The 26,624-nt window shown below is 43.9% G+C and overlaps 1 protein-coding gene across 5 annotated transcripts; it reads right to left on the reverse strand.

Annotated features, from left to right (window-relative positions):
- Nucleotides 1-2,388: 2,388 nt before the first annotated feature.
- ark2n (arkadia (rnf111) N-terminal like PKA signaling regulator 2n) lies at nucleotides 2,389-24,888 on the reverse strand. 5 transcript variants are annotated; one of them, XM_065017336.1, is made up of 5 exons: nucleotides 24,488-24,888; nucleotides 16,166-17,041; nucleotides 6,043-6,234; nucleotides 5,365-5,476; nucleotides 2,389-5,006 (listed from the first exon to the last, which is right to left on the reverse strand). In XM_065017336.1, the coding sequence occupies exons 2-5, from the start codon at nucleotides 16,968-16,970 to the stop codon at nucleotides 4,808-4,810; spliced, it is 1,308 nt and encodes a 435-aa protein (XP_064873408.1). In that variant the 5' UTR covers nucleotides 16,971-17,041; nucleotides 24,488-24,888; the 3' UTR covers nucleotides 2,389-4,807. The 5 variants fall into 5 exon arrangements, with proteins under 5 accessions (XP_064873408.1, XP_029504972.1, XP_029504980.1 ...); XM_029649112.2 differs by lacking the exon at nucleotides 24,488-24,888 and adding an exon at nucleotides 18,902-19,105; XM_029649120.2 differs by lacking the exon at nucleotides 24,488-24,888 and adding an exon at nucleotides 17,784-18,840.
- Between the last annotated feature and the right edge of the window lie 1,736 nt (nucleotides 24,889-26,624).

Here is a 26,624-nt window from a genome sequence, read left to right on the forward strand (position 1 = left end):
AAATGGGACAGCCTTCTCAGCTGCATCTCAGACAAAGACCGAATGAACCAATCAATGAACACCTCTGTTCGGAAGCCTTTTCATGTGGCACCCGGGACAGCCAATCAGATTAGCGACCAGTCTTTCGCAAATAAACGTAACGTTTTATCGACGCCCAGTCTAGTCTATCAAGCTCAGATCCAGTGTTGAATGTCATTGCATTTATTTCATACCAATACACCTTACTGTCAAAAATGTACCGATTTTGCAATGTTCCTATACCCCAGGACTTGTTTGTTGTAGGTATATTGTAAGCAAGGCTATGACAGAATGATAAATTGTCATGCCATGGCATCCTGGCAAGACTCAAGTCTGCACCACCAGAATTAAGACAGGAGCTGAGCAGAGGTGCATACTACAATGCAGGATCAGTGAGGATCAGTGGGGCGGTAGGGTAGCCTAGTGGTTAGAGCGTTGGACTAGTAACCGGAAGGTTTCAAGTTCAAACCCCCGAGCTGAAAAGGTACGAATCTGTCGTTCTGCCCCTGAACAGGCAGTTTAACCCACTGTTCCTAGGCCGCCATTGAAAATAAGAATTTGTTCTTAACTGACTTGCCTAGTAAAATGAAAGTTAGCGAGCTAACTTTGATTAAGCAACCAGAAATAGCAATATATTTTATTTCACCATTTCCATCCTATATCAGAATACTTAGGCATGATCCTGCTTTGTAGTATACCCCTCAGGTCTGACATGGGAACAGATGGTGGAGGGGTCATTAAACTCAGCCCCATATGTCACTCTCTACTCAGTGGTAACCCTTAGGCCACCTAGCCTACCACAATCCCTATATAATCACCGCTGGTCTTACACAAAGGACCCTAAGCTCTGCTACTGCACCCCCAGCTGTACATTCTCTCTAGGCCTTTATGGAGGTCATGCTCCAGCCGTGGGATCCCATTTACACGTAAAATTCATATCATATTGACTGAACAACATTTTCACATCCCCGCTATCAAACTGACCCTTCATTTAGTGTGACACCAGTAGTCACACAGGTCATATGGATCAAATCGGCAAAAAAAGGGATAACCCTTCCTATGCATTGTTCCCCAATGAGAGGTTTGGTTGATTGTGTATTCTTGGTACAAAATATGAATATTCAGACACACAAATAGCACTACACTGATCTCCAAATTCTAATTGTAATAAAATCCCCATCACATAGCTATCATCTATATATAAAAAGTCAAGCCATGACATATTCGTAGAATACTGTGTGTAGGCTACGATGTTATGCAAAGTGACCTCTCAGTAGTCCTCCAGCAGGCAGCAGCTACCAGAAGTGAACTCAACACTATTGCCATACCTGTTATATACTGTATGGCTTTAAATTGATTGCGGTACACACACACAAACACGTCCCTTTCAATAGTCTAACAAAGTGAAAACTTACATGTTCCTGAATGGCATAGAAAATATGTGATAGAACCTTATAGACAGTAAACAACATTGAATAACCTCGTAGTTTACCATTCATTTCAAGGACTTACTTATTGGTCCTTACCAATGGTACTTACTTCCATGCACATTCCTTTGTGATTTCTGCTGGGAAAGGGCCCTCTGGTGGTCAGGTGTGTACTCTACAATCACAGATGTGATTTCAACTGCACAAACTAAAGGCTACTCAAATATGCAAACACCTCCTTCAGAGCTGCATAAAATACCAGCACAGAACAATTACATTTATTTTGTAGGCTAGTAAAATATTAGCAATTCTTCTTCTGCTCAGCAATGACAAGAGGACTAGCCGTGGAAATTAGCATACAGCTGTGGTGGTGCCCTAAGGATGAGCAGAAGGGCTTCAGGGTTGAGGTTACGACAGGCAGATTGCACAGCTCCGGTCTCTCCAAATGTCCTCCTAGCAGCCGGTGCCGCTTTGCCTTACCTTTGACCCTGTCCCTTTGTGGGTGAGGGGTCGTATTGTTCATGGAGAGAGGGATTTGTCTAGACAGCCTGGCCAAAGGCCAGAAAGGAACAATGAGTGATCAGCGGAACCTCAACCCCGATAACTTCTCGTGGTAACAGACACGCACACACATTATCATGCATACCCTTCTACACATGTGTTGCACATTGATAGATTAACACCTTTTCCATATGCACAAAGTTGGTATTGACATGCTCACAAGCCCATGCCAATGTCCTCACAGGCACCGGTCATGTACGGCACAAATGAGTGTCAAAGAGAGAGATGGGTCAGCACACAAGCATTTTAGGATGAATATCGGTAGTCACTAATAAGACATTAATCAATTTTCCCCCAACAAACAAATCATCTAGTCAAACTGGGTTAAGGGAACGTGATAAGGGAGCAAACCAATTGGGTAAAAAACAATCAATCAAAGTACTTAAATAATACTCCATTTATTTAGTTTTAAAATTGTTTCCTTTTAGTTCTACAGACATATAATTTCAAGGAAGTCAGGGACTTGCAGACGAAAGAAAATATTAACACTAATTTCTTGTTAATTTAAAAATACTGATAGTAAAATAAACAAAAATAAACCAAATAAAATAGTTAAATTACTGAGAACGGGTTGAAACAATGTTTTACTTGACAAAAAAATAAATGGTATGTGCAACCCTACTTGAGCATCGCTGCCCTAGTTTCATACAGAAAGCAATCCACTAAGCCTAAAGGCATGAGCAATGTCTTACTTTACTGACATTTAACACAAATCATAATGAAGAGCTAGCTACACCACAAGAATGGGCTTAGAAGTGCTGCATGCAACAGGTTTGGAATAAAATACTATTTTTCAGTGCTATCTGCATACAGTGGAGAAAACTGGCCAGTTAAGAGTCAAGGTGACACTGAAATGTTGATATAATTATGACGTCTTCATCTAATTTCTACGGCGTTTTGCTCTGGGAGGAGAGTGATGTATTCAAGTTGAACTCAACTCATTAAGAATAAATTCAGAGCTCAAAATAATTTCATAGGTGCTAAGGAAAATAAGTTGTCAAAAGCTTAAATATCACAAGTCTCTAAGGTTAATTATTTTGTTGACAAACGTTCCATTAGACTTTGGTTCAGTTCCTGGTGTCGAGTAGGACTTTCCCCTTTCTGTGACCAGCAGGAGTGAATTAAATGCTTCAATATAACCCTCTCATGAGGGAGACCAGGAAGGTTCATGCAGTTCAAATGGATCTGATGTGTCATATTGGACCATTGGTAAAAACTAACCAGGCCTGCAGTACTGCATGAGTACAATAAACACAAGAACCACAGGGAGTCCTGCGGAATCAGGGTTAAAACCATTCATACATTAAATAGGTCTCTCTATAAAGCCCCCAAATGGACACAAACTCACCTGCACTTTGCTTCTTAATATCTATGTAGTAAATTCACATCTATTATTAAAATATCATTTTTTGTAGAGACAGCAAAAATCTGCCATGCTTTAAGATAAAAGAATATACATGATTCTGAAAGAAAATAGTGCACATTCCAAGGCATTCAGGCCACCTTTGCTTTGCAATGTTCAATGGAAGATACATTTCCTCAGTTGTAAAAAGGGGGTCCCGAGAGGTTAGGAGGAGAGATATCTCATTCACACTGATATACACACAATCCATATAAATGCAACCAGTCAGCCCTGCATGGTCATACATTCACTGACTACCAGAACGACAACTGGGACACTATCAGACTGTTCTCCATAGCAACAGTTTGGCTCAACAGACAGTGGACCTGTCTTACAGTAATAGTACCGTACATAGCCTGCACTGCCAGAGGACTGCAGCAACTGCCTGAGTACTGTGTGTCTGATCACTTGCTACCCAGAGAGGAGAAAAAAGAGAACTGAACAGACCAGTGTTGTGGTTTGTTTCCTTGAATAAGACAAAAAAAAATTGTTGATCTAGCTAGCTTAGAACTTGATTCAGTTACTATCTTAAACACATATGCTCCAATTATTGAAAGCAAAATTATCAATAGTACAAATTATATATATTATATATATATATTTTTTAACTAAACACCTTCTTTAAGCACAATAGGGTAAACAACATAATCAATGTAGTTTGACCAGTGAGGGTAGAGCCAGTGTTAAAATCTTAACATATACCTAAGTGACATCTCTACTGGAGTACGGAGCAGGTCAGGTCAAGCCACCAAAGCTCCGTCACATGCCGGCGTATCATGCTGCAGACAGTGTACCAGCTGCCGTTAAGTATCGACTGTAAGCCCAATCCAGTCAGTTGGAGAATAGGACACCAGTCTGTAGTGCAGCAGATTTGAGCTACTGATACTGCCCTACCCTCATGCAGCAGCTTCAAGTCTTATGTTACAGCTAGCGGACAGACAGAACACAGTGCCTACCTACGTACGGACAACAGTCCTCAGGATCAATGAGGTCCAGGACAGGGAGAATATTGCTATGTGTTTTACTGTAACACCTCTGTATGGTTCAATCTGCACTAGTGTCTTGCCCTCTTGATTATGTATTTTAAATCCATGATCAGGGAATCATCTTTGTTAAAATGGCTTTGATATAAGGTTCTACAGTAGGTTAATAACATCAGAGGAAGTCCATGAGGCTGCGTCTCTAATTACACTATACTCCCTATATAGCTCACTCCATTTGACCAGAGCCCTATGAGGTATAGAGAATAGTGCGCTTTATAGGGAATAGGGTGTCATTTGAGACGCAACCCATGAGTCACAGGTGGTGGCTGTACCACTCAGGAAGGGCCTATGCCGTGGTAGGGAGAGGCTGGAGGGGGAGGAGAGGGGAGTAAGGAAGTCTTCAGTGCACGAGTTGCTCAGAGTAGGTATCTGTGTCTGGTGTCCTCGTCTAAAGTGAGGTCCACTACCTCCGGAGGGGACACCCAGTTGGGCTGGGGGGACACTGTAGTCCAGAGCTGGGAGGATTGCCTCGTGCTGTTGTTGAGCTGCTCCAGTGAGTTGGGCTTCCAGGCAGAGGACAGGCTCTGAATTACCCCGCCCCGAGGATGGGCACATCTGTTAAGAGAAAGGGCACAATAACACAACAAGGACATTAGAGCAATGTTAGAGAAACATTAGGGTAACAACATTATACTGACGACTTAGTAACGAAAACAGTTTGTTCATTGCAGTGCACCAGTTCCATGACAGTCCCAAGCAGCCATTGCCTTTATGAGCTGTTGACGGTGTTGGTGTTACACAGTAAAACTATATTGACCGTTTTGTTGCGGCAATAAAACATGACTGCATGACCATAACTCTTAAAGTAACATGTTGTAGAACAACACCATATAAGGATTACAGTTTTGTAGTGGTTGTAGTGCAGGTAGATCTGCCCTCGACATGTGTTCCAAGTTATGCTTTCTGAACTCACCTTGTGTTTTCTTGCACTCCTACTATTTCTACCTCACTGTCTGAGGAGGGGATGTTGATGTGGCCCTTGTGCTGAGGGGGTTCCCTGTGGGCAAGCTCTGCCTCCATGTGACCTGCAACACAAGACATTTTAGAACGTACAGGGACATGTAGAATAGCAGTACACCTCACGGACACAGACATCAACAAAAACAAGTCATTGAAAAATGATGCAATCCACACCTTTTCTGGATGTTTGATGGACACAAATATCTGGTTTACTCTTCATTGCAGCAGATATCTATGTAAATTTACATCTATGTCAATTGACCAAATTCATTTCTATGAAATACGTGTACGGCAAGACAAAAAATAAAAGGCAAACAGAAAAAACACATTTGCAGCACCTGAAAGGAAAACACCTGTACTGTAGACAGCCTGTATCATTTCTGCTTCGAACTCCTAAGATCCCCCTTTTCAACCGTGGAGCACAGTACAAAACGTATGTTTTATTCAACTGATCTTCCACCATGTTTTCATCTCTGAGATGTTGGTTCCTAGTACCTAGGCTACTGGTTGCACTAACATTATCCCTGTTAAACAATCTCCTTGCGCCTGTCAAACTGTTAGCGGATTATACAGTTAGTCTTCCCAGAGAGAGTAGACATTTTCAGTGTGATACACCGGGTTTGTAACTGACCTGCTGAGAGAGAGCACAGATGCTGTACTCTTACTGCCCCAGAGTTTGCTGCCATAGCCTGGTCCCTGTGTGTTTTTAGCCTTTCATGTGTTATCACGGTGGTCCGGCGCACTCGCTCCGCAGTCACACTTAAGTTCTCCTGGTTAGAATCAGTGTCTGAAATATCATAGTGGCACACTACGGGAGTCCCGTCTGTAGAAACAGAAAACACTTCATTATTCAAACCACGTTGTCTCTCAGGTTAGCGAACTTCAGTGCTCACAGTAGAAAGTAGCTACCTCCATTAGCACAATAATTGCATTGCTAGTATAGCAGCTCATGATAGGATTTCAGCCTTGGTATCGGAGTGGATCGGAGACATACGTACCCTCACCCTACAACTTCCAATATCTTAATTGATATTCCCGATTGCTAAATGCCACCTGCCATTCATGATGAATGAAAAAAAAAACAATTTCAGCTGTAAATATATTTGTTGCCAGACAATTAACAAGTTAGGTTGAATAGTAATAATTTAACTAATTGCCCCATAAAGCATTAGCATATAGCAAATATGCCTATATAACTGCTTTGTTTTGCTCAAATGTAAATGTTTGAATACAACATCTAGGCTATGAGCCTTATTAAAAATGTCAAGATGACTGATGTCAAACTGAAGATGTTCATAATTCATAGAATGTGTATAATCTGTGCACAGAGTTAAATGTGTAATTGGCACATATGTGCAACTATAGCTTATTCTGTGTGTTCTATGCATGACCTACTGATATATAGTCTGCAATTAACTCATAAACAGATTACATAATTTATTTTGGGTATCATTTTTAATGCTTTTCAAATAACAGCCATTCACAAAAACTACCAACGGATGCAATCATTACAAACTAAAAATCTGAAATGTTCTTTATACAGTTCAAAACGTTTAATTATAATGTGTATGCAATAACGCAAGTAAACAATTTAGCAGCAGTTTGACCAGTTATCAAAAACAAAAAAGCTGCTCCAAAAAAATATGATAAAATGTAACAAAGGGTTAACTTAGTTATGTTGTAGAAAAACCCTGGTAGAGTATTGGGAGACATGCGTTGGTTGAGTGTCTGCTCTGTTCTACCCTGTAAGACAAGTCAGTTACACATAGCCTAAGCCACATAACCGAGGGTCATCTAGACCAGGGTTTCCCAACCTCGGTCCTGGGCACCTTGCTGTGTAGTGCTAGGGCAAAAACCTGCACCCAGAGGGAGCCCCAGGACCAGGTTGGGGAAACTTTGATCTAGACAGCATACTTTGAGAGCGCAGACAGTGCAGTATGGGAGTCAAGTCAAGAGCAAAATGGGCACCAGTGTTACAGTGGATGCCAGGCACTCAAGTCTAATACAGCCACAAAGTCATGACCAAACACCCATTTCTAAAATTGATCTTAAAAATCTGATTTTAAACCCAACTTTAACCACACTGCTAACCTTTTCCAGGCTGGTCAGGATTAGGAACAACTCCTGTTCCTCATAACTAGTGAAGATAAAAGGAGCTCCAAAAGTATTGGGACAGTGACATGTTTTTGCTTCTGTACTCCAGCACTTTGGATTTGAAATGATGCCTATGCAGGTTAAAGTACAGACTGTCAGCTTTAATTTGAGGGCATATATCTGTATCGGGTGAACCGTTTACAAAATCACATTACCTTTTTGTACATGATCCACTAAAGTTGGGGGACTAAACGTATTGGGACAATTCACTTGTATTAAAGTAGTCAAAGGTTTAGTATTTGGTCACATATTCCAAGCACACAATTACATGAAGCTTGTGACAATACAAACTTGGATGCATTTGCTGATTGTTTGGGTTTCAAATTACTTTGTGCCCAATAGAAATGGTAAATAATGTAGTGTGTTATATTGGAGTCACTTTTATTGGAAATAAGTTTCTAAACATGTCTACATTAATGACAAAAAAGTGCTGTAATTTCTAGACAGTTCAGCCAATATGGATGAAAATACACAAATTATAGCTGACAGTCTGTAATTTAACCTCAGCTATTGTAAATCCAAATACAGAGCACCCCCCCAAAAGAAAAAGTGTCACTGTCCCAATACTTTTGGAGCTCACTGTAAACCAAGATTCTCTCTTTGGTAAACAATCTTGTGTGTTGTATAGCTTTATTTAACTCTGCATCATTGGAAAAGAGCTTGCAAGTAAACATTTCACTATAAGGGCTACTACACCTGTTGTACTCGGCCCATGTGACAAATACAATATGATTTTAATACCGGTCCCCAATGGAAAATGACCATGAAGGTACTTGATGCACTTGTAAAAATCAGGCTCTTTTCAGCGAGCTGCTGACATGATACAATACTGTGGTAAACAAATGGAAGACCATTTACAGTACTGGGATCCAAACAGGACAAGGCGGCAAACTAAATATGTCAGATGAACTGTGCATCATGAATTTGAAGGCAGGAGACGAGAGCTGGACCAAGTCCTGTTAACATAAAACCAAAAGGAAGTTGTCACTCACTACAATTCATGAGCATACGAGCAAAGGTTTACCTTGCACACACAGGCTAATCAAAAATTATTCTTTGACATTTGACATATACATGAAGGGAAGTTCACATGCAAACAGTAAAACTTTATGCAGATTAAACAGTGTGGAATTGAGAACGGTGTAGCTATATTGTATATGCAGTACATTTTCATGTGCAAATTACAATCCTCCAAAAGACCACGGCCCTATTGAATATGCTTCCAGCTATGTTCCTTTAGCTATATCCTGGATGTGTAGGTAGTGTTTGAAGTCATTCTTGTTTTTATAAGTAGCTGGAGAAGGTTATTCAGACTCAAAAAGGCTGCATTGTCACCTGTATGTTAAGTAGGCCTATGTAGAAACCAGTAATCATTAACATGCGCTATACTTTTCTGGAGCCCAAACTAATATATATATATATTATATGATAGTGGGCAGGAAGTGTGAAACCTGGTTTCAGTTTGATAAGTCATATCAATACAACTACTTTTCAAAAAAATGTAATAAAAAAAAAGGCCAAATTTGCTTTAAGCACAGGCCAGATTGGCAGAAACTATTTTAAGGATATGGACAGACATGAAGCTCTTGATGTGTTAGCTCCTATTCAGCACAAAAGATCGCACACCCACGATATCCACACGAAAAAAAAAAGCCTCTCCACTGCCATCCTAGTATTAGGCCTAACCTTTCAGTCTGTGCTACCACAACAGAAGTTCAGGTCAAATTAAAAAAGTATACTTCTCTAACTACATATAAAAAAGTTTAACAATGTTCTGATTTGGACATCCAATTTCAAGGAATCGTTTGGGGCAGAATATATTGTGTTAAGAATGTAATGCTCTCTAGAATGTTTACTGTTAGTAAAGCTATGCCACTAAAATAAAAGGCTGTGAAAACATTGACAAGTATTTAAATCAGCGGATGTGGCTTTAAGTAAAATGGCACTATGACAACGTTCTTATTCCTAGCATTTTGTATGACAAGGCACATGCCATGAAGCAGCCCCCTGCACAAGTGACTGCCTGGGGTTCTGTAACGCACGTTATTGTATGAACTGACACAGTATGTTAGCTGGTAAACATGTATACTCTTGGAATAGGCATACTGAAAGCAATACAATGAGAGCCCTGACTTGACAGTCGGTCGATAAAATATGCATTGTCCGTGTCAAATGATGCAATTTTTCCTACAAGTTGCAGTTAAAGTAAATTGGCTCCAGGAACCAACTGGATATTAAAAAACGCATTCAAAAGACTTAGATCTCACAGTGATTCAGCACCCACAGCTGCCATGAGCCACAAAGCTCACGGAGGACTTGAGTGTCACAGTCAAGGCCATGCTTACCATGTTAATTATGTAATAACACACATATTAGGGACTTCCAGTAAAATTGGAGAGTTGGTGATTAACCCCCCCCCCCCAAAAAAGTGGAAATCAGATAAGCACATTTGCCATCATCACCGTATGTGTGATGGTAGTGAAACTTTATCCATTTGGAAAATACAGCACTAAACCACTCCACAAGTCCAACAAGGGAATCTAAACGTTCAAGAGGCCGGGGTCTGGAACGTCCAGATTTCCATTTTGGGTAGCCACAGGCACTACATCAGGCAGGATGTTGTTGTTGAGGGGGTCGGGGGCCATGCTGCTCATGGTGACGTTGGCGTTCTCCCGGGCCAACATGTACGCCGCCATTGTCTCCTGCGACTCCGAGGAGGGCAGGAAGGAGCTGGACGGACGCGGCGCCCTGTGGCGGTGCCGATGGTGCCGCCCGGGGGCGTCGCTCGAGTGGATGGACGAGTCGACGCTGTCATCCGAGTCGAGGCGCGTCAGCTTCTCCATCCAGACGCGGAAGCGCTCTTCTGTCTGCCGCTGCATCACAGCAAAGCGAGTCATGGCCTCCTCCAGCACGCTGCCAATGCTGTTCCTGTCCCACGAGCCACCGCCGTCCAGCAGGCCCTGCATCTGAGCGCTCACTCCGGATCCCTCCGCAGCTTTAAAGACATTGAGGCCAAGCCATAAGAAACACAGTAGCACTTCATGTTCGCTGGTGGACTGTTTGTTTTATTTATAGTTATTAAAACAATAGAAAAATGACAAGTTTCGTTGACGTGCAGATCGACTTTTTCATGCTGATGGACTACATTCATGCAGTTGTAGCAGTCAGGTCTGTGTACGGAATGCAGTAATGGTTGATAAAATGGAGTCCTATAGATCCACTATAGACAGAAATTGGTTTTAAGAGATTTAGTTGCTGTAACTCATTGTAGCAAGTGTACTGAAGATTTACCGTGCATAGTTTGTGATAAGATAAACTTTGTGGTTGTCTAACTTTGTACGCAAATACAGCGTAAGAAATAACCCATACAGACACAGCACCAAGCACCATGGTTTTGACATTTCTCCTTGGACATCAAATGTACAGCTAGACATGACTTATTTGAACTAGCAACAATTTCAAAATGCAATTCACATAAAAGATGTCTACCTACGCAGATCTAGAAGAGTTATGTAGTTGTGGTAATCAAGGAAAGCGTGAAGGGGGAAAATGTCAGTTACAGCTGACTATTGCCATGTTTGCTACAAATGATCTTACAAACTACAATATCCCTGCTTGAGTGCAGGCAGAGCAATGCACCACCAACTCAATGTTGTGGCAGTGATTTAACCCAGTCTAAATTAGAACAACGCTACCTCAAACTAATATCAATGTTGTCACCCCAATGCCAAGATGCAATGTCAAAACTCACTTTATCAAACCAGATAGCAACATCATTGAAATACCAATGGAAATGACTCAATAGAAAGTCACGAGTTTAAAGCAATATAGATCTTCATTTGATCCACAGTACTAGTCATACTGTATTTGAGCCATTGTACTCATTGAAGTTGAGTAACACATCCGTAATGTAAATCAAATCTGTCCCTCCAATTATCAGGAAATCAAGTCACAGGAAGTCAAAAACAAGGGCCACCAATAAAACAATGTACAATTAACACAAGATAATTAATCTTAAGTGTTGTCAAATATATCCTAGCCTATGATTGATTTTTTGCCAACTTCGACAAGATGCTGTGGTTAACTAATGCATTTTAAAATGAGGACATCCTAAAAGGTGCCTATTACACTTGAAGCATCTGTTTAACAGTAATCCAGAGCCTTGACTAACAACTACATCAAGACCTACTGCGCTGAAAACATGCACTGGAGCCTAGGGGAATCTCAAAGGGCCACATTCAAATAATTCAACAGAAGTTCTCAACCGAACCAGCACGATAAGGTGCTACGTGGCAAAGGTATGGTGAATTAATGGAAGGCTCTGGGGATGGAGACATCTCATTCCATTAACCCTCAATCTCTATTTTGACCAAGGACAGGAAGAAGTCAATCACATTACAATGGACAGTGGAGCCTTCGATGTGAATCACAGATTTACTACTATGTTTATGTCACAGCTTTGAGATACTCCTGTATGTTTATCACAAGGTTACTACCACACAGTGAGATCATATACTGTTGTAAAAAACAGCTCGCTATGGCAGTACAGACTGGAAAAGTAGAAATAAAACAATGACCCAATTGTAACACTCAGTAAATGGTATCTACATTCCACACAACATGCAAACAATGACAGAGTTTAAAAAGAACACTTCCTACAGGTGGATTACGTGAAGACGTGATGGGTTGTAATCTTCAAAATGCATGGTGAATGGAGACAAATTAACAGTTATTAAAACAATTAACATTCAGTGATGCCTGTGCTAGAAGCCATTGAAGATTAGCAAACATTCATAAACAGAAGCGTCAGTGTGTTTGCATTGGACGGGGATGCTATGGTTACTCGACATCTCTGGTAAACGTATGTGAAATGATTCATGTGAGATGTCTGTTGCAACTGTTTACGAGAAATTGTCAAAATTACCTGTGATGTCTGTAGTAAATTGTGATGATTACCTTACGGTGCACTAAATGTGGGTTACTTGGAATCCCTGTAGTACATGGGTCTTTCTATAGACTAGGGTACCAGGATTTCCTATGCTGGAAAACTTAAGTAATTGATAAGCCATTTTTTTCATGTCATTACATTAAGGGGGGAAAATACAGTAGCCATTTAACATAAAATTCACGAGTTGATTTAAAACCTGTTTATCCCTTTGTCATGATTGGAATCTTGACAGATGTCCAAAAATCACGTGACAAAACATTACTTTTCTGTCCTTGCATTTGTGGCAGTGTAAGTTGTCCTGATATCATATATTTTTCATGAATTAGTTCAATTACACATTGAACCCTGTAGTTGTTCTGTTTCGAGATTCCAGAACTGCAATGTAACTACTTAAAAATGTTGTGTCTCCTTGTGTAATGGGGTGAAAACAGTTTATGGGCACACAAATCTCCCAAAAATGTATGTGATTGCAGAATTGAATGCTTCTAACAGAAAGAAAGAGTCACCTTACCTTGATACTGAAAATCTAAAGCTCGAGTCATTAACGTGGTTCTTCAATAATTATGCATAATGCATGTTGGATGCGTATTTGGTGTCCAGCTGTTTAATTATACTGTGATATTTTCACACATCTGATTCAGGAAGGAATTTTCTGAATGACGAACAGCTGTTGTGAAAGCACATGTGATGAAACAGCGCAGGTGCTGGAAAAAGCTGTCCGCAAAAGAAATGCCCAAAATATTTAGGGTCTCTCATTCCTTATGCTGGTGAAGACCGTTGTGCCTGGATCTACATTGGATCTAATATCCATGGAAAATTGATGTTGATAATCTGTTGTCTGCTAGAGTTAGAGAAGGGTCTCATTAGATTTAACAGAAAGTGTCAGAGTAATGAGTATGTTTTTGTGCCTTGGATTGGACGAGTCTACTGTTTGCAATTGCGTAGGATAGACAATTGTGCAACACCCAACTCTGTTCATTATTCTGGATAATAATGACAAATGATAAGGCCTAATAGGCATCTTCACAATATGATCTGGTAATGAAATAACATGACAAATACATGTTAGTTTCCATGATACACCTGCAATTTTAAACAATACAATGCACTTGAAGCAGCCTACCTAAACTTGAAGAACAGATATTCAAGTACTAGAATATGCCTACCTTGAAAAATCTGACATCTACTAGAATATGGTGCTTGAAAAGTCCTTGTAAATGATTGTAGCCAGTTTATAAGTTCTCCTGCTCCCTGATAATGTGCGATTTCCTTTTGGATCCATTTTGTGAGAGATGTGGCCACTTCCTTTTCAACCACTTCAAGTGATGGGTGTTGCGCTACTCTGTTGCGGTAAAACCACGTAAAGTGATTATGAAGACGACAAGATCGAATGCTGGCATCAACTTGGCTTCCCATACAAATCCTTCCATTATAAAAGGAACTGGGGTTTTAGCCACTCATGACAAAATCAGCCTGGCTTTATTATGTGTGCCTGCGTCGGGCTACATAGGACAGAGAAAAACCATACATTCATCCACTTCATTTGCCTAGTTAAATCAAGGTTAATTTATTTTATTTACTTCACTATTTTTATTTTTTAAATAATAGTCAGACAAGTCCACAGTATTCTCACATTTTAGAATGTCATTTTAATATCAATGTCAAATTCTTAGTGGTAATGGCCTAGTTTGACAGTTCTATATTATGCCCTATATGTTCAATTATTATAAATTAAACAATTGTATAACACTGAGATCTTTGAAAAGTACAAAAAAGGGCTTGAAAACGTCTCTGAAAGACCTTGAATATGACTTGCCAATGTCTGTATAAACCCTGCTTTAAGAATGTATAGTCCTGTTGTAGTATATATGTAGAGTTATGGGGCAATTGGCATATTCATCCAAATACACGTGGAACTGCATAAAACATATTTTTATTTCAACCCATCTTGAAATGTTTATCCCAACGTCACACATTGGCCCCATTATTTATAGAAAGACCCAAATGCATTAAACATGGAATACAGTGTCTCCGGAAAGTAGTCGGACCCCTTTACTTTTTCTTATGTTAAATCTCACATACGGTAAGTATTCAGACCCTTTACTCAGTGCTTTGTTGAAGCACCTTTGGCAGCGATTATAGCATTGAGTCTTCTTGGGTATGATGCTACCAAGCTTGGCACACCTGTATTTGGGGAATTTCTCCAATTCGTCTCTGCAGATCCTCTCAAGCTCTGAAGTTGGATGGGGAGAGTTGTTGCACAGCTATTTTCAGGTCTCTCTAGAGATGTTCGATCTGGTTCAAGTCCGGGCCCTGGTTGGGCCACTCAAGGACATTCAGAGACTTGTCCCGAAGCCACTCCTGTGTTGTCTTGGCTGTGTGTGTAGGGTTGTTGTCCCGTTGGAAGGTAAAACCTTTGCCCCAGTCTGGGGTCCTGAGCACTCACAGGTTTTCTTCAAGGATCTCTGTATTTTGCGCCGTTCATCTTTCCCTCGATCCTGCCTGGTCTCAAAGTCTCTGCCGCTGAAAAAAAAAAACATTCCCATAGCATGATGCTGCCACCACGCTTCACCATAGGGATGGTGCTAGGTTTCCTCCAGACGTGACGCTTGGCATTCAGACCAAAGAGTTCAATATTGGTTTCATCAGACCAGATAATCTTGTTGTTCATGGCTTCCCTCTGGCCACTCTACCATAAAGGCCTAATTGGTGGAGTGCTGCAGAGGTGTTTGTCCTTCTGGAAGGTTCACCCACACCCACAGAGGGACTCGAGCTCTGTCAGTGACCATCGGGTTCTTCGTCACCTCCCTGACCAAAGCCCTTCTCCCCCGATTGTTCAGCTTGGCCTGATCTTTGAGTTTTTTGTGGTTTCAAACATTACATTTAATAATGACGGAGGCCACTGTGTTGTTGGAGACCTTCAATGCTGCAGACATTTTTTGGTACACTTCCCCAAATCTGTGCCTCGACACAATCCTGTCTTCGAGCTTAACAAACAATTCCTTTGACCTTTGGGCTTGGTTTTTGCTCTGACATGCACTGTCAACTGTGGGACCTTATATAGACAGGTGTGTACCTTTTCCAATCATGTCCAATCAATTGAATTGACCACAGGTGGACTCCAATCAAGTTGCAGAAACATCTTAAGGATGATCAATGGAAACAGGATGCACCTGAGTGCAATCTCGAGTCTCACAGCAAATGGTCTGAATACTTATGTACATAAGGTCTTTGATAATTTTTTAATACATTTGCAAACACTTCAAAAAAACTGCTTTTGCTTTGTCATTATGGGGTACTGTGTGTAGATAGAGGATATATATATATGTTTTTAATCCATTTTAGAATAAGGCTGTAACGTAACAAAATGTGGAAAAAGGGAAGGGGTCTGAATACGTTCTGAATGCACCGTATGTGTGGTGAATATTACCCCGTGGGGGTTGGGTTTGGTTAAATGTGTCTGGTGGTGATTGTTACCCGGGATGTCTGTGGTGATTGTTACCCGGGATGTCTGTGGTGATTGTTACCCGGGATGTCTGTGGTGATTGTTACCCGGGATGTCTGTGGTGATTGTTACCCGGGATGTCAGTGGTGATTGTTACCCGGGATGTCAGTGGTGATTGTTACCCGGGATGTCAGTGGTGATTGTTACCTGGGATGTCTGTGGTGATTGTCTTGCCGCCTGATGTCTCGTCGTCGTCTTCAGAGGAGCTGGTGCTGGAGTCACAGGTGAGGTCGCTATCGCTCGTACTACTGTCCTGCAGCAGGTTGTATTTCTTCCTTGCCGCCGCCTCACGCTTCTGCCTAAGCAGCCGAATACGCTCCTTGTGCTTTTGGCTCCGGTGACCTTTGACTTTAGCCAGCCGGCCGTTGGTCTGCTTCTCAACACCTGCTCCTCCCACCACAGCGGGCTGGCAGCGGTTTTTCTTGGCTGCCATTGTGTTGGTTGACATCTCGCTTTCAGAACGTGAACGACGGGACTTTCGCCCACTTGATGCAGATGTTTGACCCCCTGCTGCAAGTCTGGTGTCGGCCCCGGGCTCTGTGGAGCCCCCCTCCACTGTCGCACGTGAGGCGGATCCCTCCTCACCAGAGGAGAGTGTGTCCGAGTCGGCCAGGTGGCCACTGGAGGAGGGCGAGAGCATGCAGGGGTTGGAGGAGTCACTCTCGTAGGCACGGCCCGAGGTGGGCTTGTCACTGCCGGTGGAGGCGTGCGGAGACTCAGGGGAGTTCCTTCTCAGCTCCATCATGAGGCAGGGCATTGAGAGAAGGCTAGGCTCACCCTCAGTCTGCAGGGGGCTGTCCCCCTCCTTTTCTCCTGGAGGAGAGCTGGTGGTCTCTGTTTTAAGGGGCTCCTCCTGCTCCCCCCTGACAGCAGCAGCTGACCCCTCCTGCACGGGACGCTCTGGGAAGATCTCAGCATTGACAAACTCCTCTGCCTTCTCAGTGTCTGCCATCTTCCTGCTAGTTGAGCGTAGGACCCCGTGGTCTGACTGTTTTAAACAGGTGGGCCAGGACAGGAACTCACCTGGAACAACAATATACGATATCACAGAGATTTAACTTTGGTTCAAAAAGACCTACTCTTGCACCCACTATAATATTGATATATCTTTAAGACTAAACACATTAGAAATTAATCATCCTCTTTCAGGATCTTTAAAATGACGCAGCACAACAGACCGATTTATGAAAGGTGTAACTCAGTGTTTCCCAACTCTGGTCCTCAAGTACCTCCAACAACACACATTTGTCTTGTAACCCCAAACAAACATACCTGATTCAACTTATTGAGGGCCTGATGATTAGTTGACAAGTTGAATCAGGCATGTTTGACAGGGTCAACAATAAAAATGTGTACCTTTTGGAGGTAGATGAGGACATGAGATGGGAACCACTGAAAACGTTTCAATGAAGTACCAGTAGCCTACAACAGTAGCAAAAGGCAATTTAGCACTAATTAATCTGGCTGCATTTACAGCTGTAGTGGGGTGTGTTTACATTTTAGTCATTTGGCATATGTTCTTGTGCAGAGCGACTTACTGGACCAAAGCTCTTAACCGCCAGGTTATCTGCCGCTCAAAAACCAATAATGAATCAAAAGGGTAAAATGGGTTTTTGGTAGCATTCTCACATAAGGAAGGTTATCACCTAGATGCTGGCAACATCTATTCTACTGGTTTGGCTTTGAACCCCCACATGTGGTCAGCTTACAAATATCAGCTGGTTCCAAACATATGTTACCATTGTGTGGAATGTTGGTCACATACCTGTAGGGAGAAGACACCTACAAATAGTGAGCCTCTTCTTTCAAAATGTATAATGAACTCTTCATTGCTCATATTCACAGCATTCCACCAAAATACACCTAAACTTAAGATAGATGTGGCCCAGCTGGTAGACTGTCGTTGAATATATTACTCAAAGTTGTGCTATGGTGCTTTCAAGAAAACTGGGAACTTGGGGGGAAACAGTCTTATCATGACGTCAGAGATATTCAGGTCGGAGCTCTAGAAAGATGCCAGAGTTTACGACTTGGAATTCCGAGTTGGATGACCGTTCAAAAAGTTCCCATTTGGGAGCTGGTTTTTGTCCGAATTCCCAGTTAATTTCAATGCACTGAAGTCGGATATTTCAGAGTACCCCAGTTGTTATGAACGCAGCATTATAACAGTAGTTATGTGGCTATATATAATGGTGTCATAACACCACTGTGTGGGCAACAACGAAACTCAAGTCCGGGGTTCTTTGCGCCACACCTTCCGGTAGCCCAGGAAAAGAGCAAGCTCAGACAGAGCCTCATCTATCAAGTATGAATAACATCACTGACCGTTTTAACACAAAAAAAAGACTAAATGTTGACAACGTAGCTACCTGGATTGCTAGCTCGACAACATAACTAACAAACAATTAAACGCCACTATCAACTGGCTGGCTAGCAAGCAAAACATATGAAGCTAACGTCAACTACGCTAAACATAAACCAGTATCGCGGAAGCTGGCTTCCTTCATCCTTTACTAGTGTTAGCTATCTAGCTTGATGGTAGCTTACCCGTCTGGCTAGGTAGCTAGCTAACAGGGAAATTATTTAGGCAATCTATGGTGAGGGCTTCGTTGGCTATCGAGCTATGACTAACGACGTTAGCTAGTTTACTAAGCAAGTTTCCCATAAAACGAGTTGGAGTTGCTAGGGGTATTTCTAAACATAGTCCACCACCCATGCATGTATTTGTGATACCGCTAGCACGAACTCGATAGGCAGCTAGTTAGCTACCTAAAATGGAAGCGACGTATGCTAACGACGATTCCATTTTAACCCAGCCCAGCAGCTAGCCAGCCAGTTCGCACTGACGGCGTAGCTAATTTGCTAGCTAAACTAGCAACTTACTTGTGTATTACGTTATACGCTTGTTTCTTCAGTGTCCGACTTCTGTGACATCTTCATTAATTTGAACGTATCACGCATGCGAGACATACAACTAATAAAGTAAATGTGGCTTGTAAAGTGAACCTTGGTCCACCAACGGATACCAGCTAGCTACTTATTTCAAAATGTCCCCATCAGCCGTTGTTCACATACAAATGTGCGTCACTTCCATGCGTGAATGACATAGAAAAATAATTAGCGCCTCCGTGAGTCTTGGGAGAGGTATGCCGCGTTTAGGACAACTGGGAACTTCACTGGTAAAAATCGTTTAACGGTCACTCCGAATTCAAAATCGGAAACTCAGGCATCTTTCTAAAGCTCCGACTTGAAAATCACGTGTGACATTAGACCTAGTTTTTATAACATTTCCCGACAAGATAGACCTGCCAAAGGGGATGCAGTTGCAATCTACTGCAGTGATAGCCTGTAGTCATACTATCCAGGTCTGTGCCCCCAAAATTATAGTTCTACTTTTAAAAATCCACCTTTCCAGAAACAAGTCTCTCACAGTTGCAGCTTGTTTATAGACCCCCTTCAGCCCCCAGCTGTGCCCTGGACACAATATGTGAATTTATTGCCCCCATCTAACTTCAGAGTTCGTACTATTAGGTGACCTAAACTGGGACATGCTTAACACCCCGGCCATTTTACAATCTAAACTACATGCCCTCAATCTAACACAAATTATCAAGGAATTTACCAGGTACAACCCTAAATCTGTAACCTCTAAATACACCTCTGCTGTCTTCAACCAGGATCTCAGCGATCACTGCCTCATTGCCTGTGTGCGTAATGGGTCTGCGGTCAAACGACCACCCCTCATTACTGTCAAATGCTCCTTAAAACACTTCAGCGAGCAGGCCTTTCTAATCGACCTGGTCCGGGTATCCTGGAAGGATATTGATCTCATCTCGTCAGTAGAGGATGCCTGGTTGCGCTTTAAAAGTGCTTTCCTCACCATCTTAAATAAGCATGCCCCATTCAAAAAATGGAGAGCTAAGAACAGATATAGCCCTTGGTTCACCCCACACTTGACTGCCCTTGACCAGTACAAAAACATCTTGTGGCCTTCTGCATTAGCATCGAATAGCCCCCGCGATATGCAACTTTTCAGGGAAGTTAGGAACCAATACACTCAAGTCAGTTAGGAAAGCTAAGGCTAACTTTTTCAAACAGAAATGTGCATCCTGTAGCACTAATTTCCAGCTTCCCACTGCACTGAGGATAGGAAACATTGTCACCACCGATAAATCTACAATAGTCGATCATTTCAAGAAGCATTCTACTACGGCTGGCCATGCTTTCCAGCTGGCTACCCCTACCCCGGCCAACATCTCAGCACCTCTTGCAGCAACTATTTATCCTCTTGCTCTTTTGCACCCCAGTATCTCTACTTGCACATCATTATCTGCACATCTATCACTCCAGTGTTAATGCTAAATTGTAATTATTTTGCCTCTATGGCCTATTTATTGCCTTACCGACCTACTCTTCTACATTTTCACACTCTGTACATATATTTTTCTACTGTGTTATTGACTGTACGTTTGTTTATGTGTAACTCTGTGTTGTTGTTTTTGTCGCACTGCTTTGTTTTATCTTGTCCAGGTCGCAGTTGTAAATGAGAACTTGTTCTCAACTGGCCTACCTGATAAAATAAAAAGGTGAAATAAATAAACGAAGGTTAAGTATGTAACCATGGTTATGTGAGCTATATGGATCGCTCCAATATATTGGTATCACTCCGCAGGGAGGGATACATCCGAGGTGAGGATTTACAGATTTACTCCAGTGTAGACCTTTGTCACGGCTGGGGTCTGCCTCTATATATAGACCCCATGGCCGCTACACATGTTCTCTACATAATTTTTAAGGCGCTTCTAGCACCGTAGAGGATTGGAGTGATCCACATAGCGCACATAACCGTGGTTACAGTACGTAACCTATTGGTATCCCCGTACCAGATTTAGTTTGTGCTAGAGGGACCTGGCCAGCCAGCAGCAAAATCCCAGTGCGGGACAGAGACGCAGGGGCCGTCAATGTGGAAAGGGGGGTCCCGGCACAATTCCCGGAAGTGGATGTGCCACATTTACCAGATAGTACCTAGCAAAGGAGCAAGAGGAAGCCCAGCTGGCCGCAGTACAGATATCAGTGAGGGGCACTCCTCTCAGTAGAGCCCGGGATGCAGCCACACCTCGTGTTGAATGTGCCACCAGAGATCCCAGCAGTGACCTGCCAGCCAGGCAGTATGCTGTCGTAATTGTGTCCATGATCCAGTGAGAGAGCCTCTGCTTTGATATCCAAGCCACCAGGACTCTCTCAACATAGCAGACTAAGAGCTGGTCTGTTGTTCTCACTGACCGTGTCCGCTCCACATAGGCAGCCAGTGCCCGCACAGCATGCCGGAGGAAGGCCCAGACCCCCCCAACACTGCTGGGGGGGTCGTAAGCAGACAGGATAAAAGGGATGTTCACATGCCTGTCTGACAGAACCTTCGGGAGGAATGAAGGGTTGGGGCGGCACTCAGAACATACCCGAAAGAGCATGGAGCTCACCCATCCTCTTCATGGAAGTAATTGCTACCAAGAAAGCCACCTTCATAGAGAGGTGTTTCAGGGAGGCAGACTCCAACGGTGTGAAAAGCGGCTTTGCCAAAGCTGCCAAGACCATATCCAGATCACCATCGTCCTAGGTGGACGCAGGGGACAAACCCCCTACATAAACCTGGAAACCAAGGGATGTCACCCCACTGGCCTGTCCATCCACCACACATGGCAGGCAGATATAGTGGCCAAAAACCCTCATCCAAGCGAGACTGCAGGTATTGGAGGACATACTGCACCCCGCATCACTCGGGCACAACCTCAATAACAGTGCAACAAGAGCAGAACAACCACCAGTGCAACTGGTATGTCACAGTTGTAGCCGGTGCCCTTGCGCTCTGCATGGTGTACATTACGCCCTCCTGTAGTCCTAACATGGACCATTGGTGCAGTTCAGCAGCCAAGCCCATAGACTGAGGCGGTGCAGTCTCGGATGCCACAGAGTTTCCCCGGCCTGAGACAGCAGGTCAGTTCTCAGGGGCAGTTGCCAAGGTGTCCCAGACAACAGAGACAAGAGAAAGCTGAACCAGGGTCGCCTGGGCTAGTATGGGGCCACCAGCAGCAGACAATGTTCCGCCATCCTCGTCCTGTCCAGCACAGTCTGGATCAGGGGAAAAGGGGGAATGTGTAAAGCTCTATCCCTGGCCAATCATGAGCCAGAACATCCAAGCCCAGAGGCCCTAGTGGCTCCGACATGGAGTCCCACAGGGGGCAGTGTGCATTGTCCAAGCAAACAGGTCCAGCTGCGCCCTCCCGAACTTGTCCCACATGTGCTGCACCACCTGGGGATGTAAGCTCCAGTTCCAAGGTGGCGGGCCGTCCCTCGAGAGCATATCCGCTGCCACATTCTGGATGCCAGGTATGTGAATGTGGCAGGATGACGGTGGTGCTTCGGGTGCAGCCGGAGGGAGTTGAACCACCGTTGAAGAGGCTGGAGATGGAGCAGGCCCAGGGGAATCAGCAACGAGGCCGCCGTCAGCAAACCCAACAGGCGTTGGCAGGTCAGGGTAGATACAACCCACCCCTGCCGAAAGTGGGCAAGATAAGATCGCCTAAACCCTTCTGGTGAGCTCACGAGGACTAAGTCCAGTTCCATGCCAATAAAGGCCACCCTCTGGGTGGGCGTCAGATGACTTTCTTGTCATTACAGTAATTCCCAGTCCGCCAATGTGGGTCAGGAACATGTGAGAGGTGCCACGACAGCGTCCATGCACTTTGTGAAAGTGTGGGGTGCCAAGGAGAGGCCAAAGGGAAGCGAATCGGCGGTACTACCAATGAGCTGGGTGAACAGGAACATGGAAGTACGCATCCCTCAGGTCCAGCGTCACAAACCGCTGGTTCCTGGACACGGCTTGCAACACGCGGGCTGGGGACAGCACGTGGAACCTCAGTACCTTCTAGTACCCATTGAGGTTGCGGAGGTCCAGAATTGGTCAAAACCCTCCGTCTCTTTTTGGGACCACAAAATAGAATAGAGTAGAACCCATCTAGCCTTTCTCATGTCTCGATCCTGCAGAGGGCACCCTTGTCCAGGAGTGAGGAGATCTCCAGCCGCAGGGTTTTCTTCAGGGGGAAGGCCACCGTGGTGACCTGAAAACCCCTGAAGGATGGGGGCCGGCACCGGAATTGGAGTCGGTACCCCTCGAGCATTGTGGACAACACCCAGGGGGACTCCACACCCTCCTCCCACTTTGCCCTTTGAGACCAGGAGAAGCGGCTGAGGCCGGTGAAGAGTGTGTCAGGGATCCTGCCGGGGCCCTCCTCTCATCTGGCCCCCCAAGCGCCTGGGTCCCCCAGGCATGTCCCTAAGGCGGTGACGGTTGACAGGTTGTTGCTCCACCGCACACGCTGTGCACCTCCCCGCTGTCGTCCCTCAGCACAAGGCGATGGGGCAACACTTCCTGGGAGGGGTACTGGGCCCAGTAGAGGGACTAGCAGCTTCCCCCAGGGGGGAAGCCTCCCTCACACCTGTCACAAAGGGAAGCCATAAGCTCAGCCAAGCCAACAATGCCACGGAGCAGGTGCCGAAGCCCTGGGGGAGCTTATGTTGTTACCCGATTGGAGGAATAGGAACCTGGTGAGGGAAGAATTACCCAGTACCTCTGCAAAAAAATGAGGAAGACCCGTGTGGGAAAAGCAGGCAGACAAAAAAACAGCAACCAGCTAATGGATTGGATTTATTTGTTTTACACCAACTGCAAAATTACATAACCGGTTTAATATCCAAGCAGTAAAAACAGCACCTCCGTTAAGGAACTCCAAAGTTATTGTCTCAACGTAGTGGAAAGCCCACCACGATACTCTTACACTCTGCAGGGGAAATAACAAGAAAAAAACCCACAGGGCAGCATGTTAAAGCAATTCACAACACACATATAGAACAAGCCAGTCGGCAAGTTGTGGAAGGTAAATTACAGTTTGTGGCAGCAAGAGCCATAGTAATGGATGCACACGGAGTTGTAGTGTAAAGCTAACAAAACACAAGTATGACAAACCACGGGCGGAAGATACAGATCAACCACGCGCAGCAGGTGGAGCACTCAAGAGGGGCTGGCCATGTGGCCAACTGCTCCAGGCTGCAAACAGCCAGTGACTTACCAAGCGAACTTCAGAAAGTCTGTACCTAATCAAATCAAATGTATTTATATAGCCCTTCGTACATAAGCTGATATCTCAACGTGCTGTACAGAAACCCAGCAGAAACCCCAAACAGCAAGCAATGCAGGTGTAGAAGCACGGTGGTTAGGAAAAACTCCCTAGAAAGGCAAAAACTAGGAAGAAACCTAGAGAGGAACCAGGCTATGAGGGGTGGCCAGTCCTCTTCTGGCTGTGCCGGGTGGAAATTATAACAGAACATGGCCAAGATGTTCAAATGTTCATAAATGACCAGCATGGTCAAATAATAATAATCACAGTAGTTGTCGAGGGTGCAGAAAGTCAGCACCTCAGGTGCTGAACAGTTGAAACTGGAGCAGCAGCACGGCCAGGTGGACTGGGGACAGCAAGGAGTCCTCATGCCAGGTAGTCCTGGGGCATGGTCCTAGGGCTCAGGTCCTCCGAGAGAGAGAAAGAAAGAGAGAAAGAGAGAATTAGAAAGAGCATACTTAAATTCACACAGGACACCGGATAAGACAGGAGAAGTACTCCCGATATAACAAACTGACCCTAGCCCCCGACACAAACTACTGCAGCATAAATACTGGAGGCTGAGACAGGAGGGGTCAGGAAACACTGTGGCCCCATACGATGATACCCCCGGACAGGGCCAAACAGGAAGGATATAACCCCACCCACTTTGCCAAAGCACAGCCCCCACACCACTAGAGGGATATCTTCAACCACCAACTTACCATCCTGAGACAAGGCCGAATATAGCCCACAAAGTTCTCCGCCACGGCACAACCCAAGGGGGGGGGGGGGGGGCGCCAACCCAGACAGGAAGATCACATCAGTGACTCAACCCACTCAAATGACGCACCCCTCCTAGGGACGGCATGAAAGAGCACCAGTAAGCCAGTGACTCAACCCCTGTAATAGGGTTAGAGGCAGAGAATCCCAGTGGAAAGAGGGGAAACGGCCAGGCGGAGACAGCAAGGGCGGTTCGTTGCTCCAGAGCCTTTCCGCTCACCTTCACACTCCTGGGCCAGACTACACTCAATCATATGACCCACTGAAGAGATGAGTTTTCAGTAAAGACTTAAAGGTTGAGACCGAGTCTGCGTCTCTCACATGGGTAGGCAGACCATTCCATAAAAATTGATCTCTATAGGAGAAAGCCCTGCCTCCAGCTGTTTGCTTAGAAATTCTAGGGACAATTAGGAGGCCTTCATCTTGTGTCCGTAGCGTATGTGTAGGTATGTACGGCAGGACCAAATCAGAGAGATAGGTAGGAGCAAGCCCATGTAATGCTTTGTAGGTTAGCAGTAAAACCTTGAAATCAGCCCTTGACTTATCAGGAAGCCAGTGTAGGGAGGCTAGCACTGGAGTAATATGATAAATTTTTTTGGTTCTAGTCAGGATTCTAGCAGCCGTATTTAGCACTAACTGAAGTTTATTTAGTGCTTTATCCGGGTAGCCGGAAAGTAGAGCATTGCAGTAGTCTAACCTAGAAGTGACAAAAGCATGGATACATTTTTCTGCATCATTTTTGGACAGAAAGTTTCAGATTTTTGCAATGTTACGTAGATGGAAAAAAGCTGTCCTTGAAACAGTCTTGATATGTTCGTCAAAAGAGAGATCAGGGCCTGGAGTAACGGAGAGGTCCTTCACAGTTTTATTTGAGATGACTGTGCAACCATTAAGATTAATTGTCAGATTTAACAGAAGATCTCTTTGTTTCTTGGGACCAAGAACAAGCATCTCTGTTTTGTCCGAGTTTAAAGGTAGAACGTTTGCAACCATCCACTTCCTTATGTCTGGAACACAGACTTCTAGCGAGGGCAATTTTGGGGCTTCACCATGTTTCATTGAAATGTACAGCTGTGTGTCATCTGCATAGCAGTGAAAGTTAACATGTTTTCGAATGACATCCCAGAGAGGTAAAATATATACTGAAAACAATAGTGGTCCTAAAACGGAACCTTGAGGAACACCGAAATTTACAGTTGATTTGTCAGAGGACAAACCATTCACAGAGACAAACTGATATCTTTCCGACAGATAAGATCTAAAACAGGCCAGAACATGTCCGTGTAGACCAATTTGGGTTTCCAATCTCTCCAAAAGAATGTGGTGATCGATGGTATCAAAAGCAGCACTAAGGTCTAGGAGCACGAGGACAGATGCAGAGCCTCGGTCTGATGCCATTAAAAGGTCACTTACCACCTTCACAAGTGCAGTCTCAGTGCTATGATGGGATCTAAAACCAGACTGAAGCATTTCGTATACATTGTTTGTCTTCAGGAAGGCAGTGAGTTGCTGTGCAACATCCTTTTCTAAAATTTTTGAGAGGAATGGGAGATTCGATATAGGCCGATAGTTTTTTATATTTTATTTTCTGGGTCAAGGTTTGGCTTTTTCAAGAGAGGCTTTATTACTGCCACTTCTGGTGAATTTGGTACACATCCGGTGGATAGAGAGCC

The sequence above is a fragment of the Oncorhynchus nerka genome, linkage group LG4 (genome assembly GCF_034236695.1).
Source record: "Oncorhynchus nerka isolate Pitt River linkage group LG4, Oner_Uvic_2.0, whole genome shotgun sequence".
NCBI classification, from domain to species: domain Eukaryota; kingdom Metazoa; phylum Chordata; class Actinopteri; order Salmoniformes; family Salmonidae; genus Oncorhynchus; species Oncorhynchus nerka.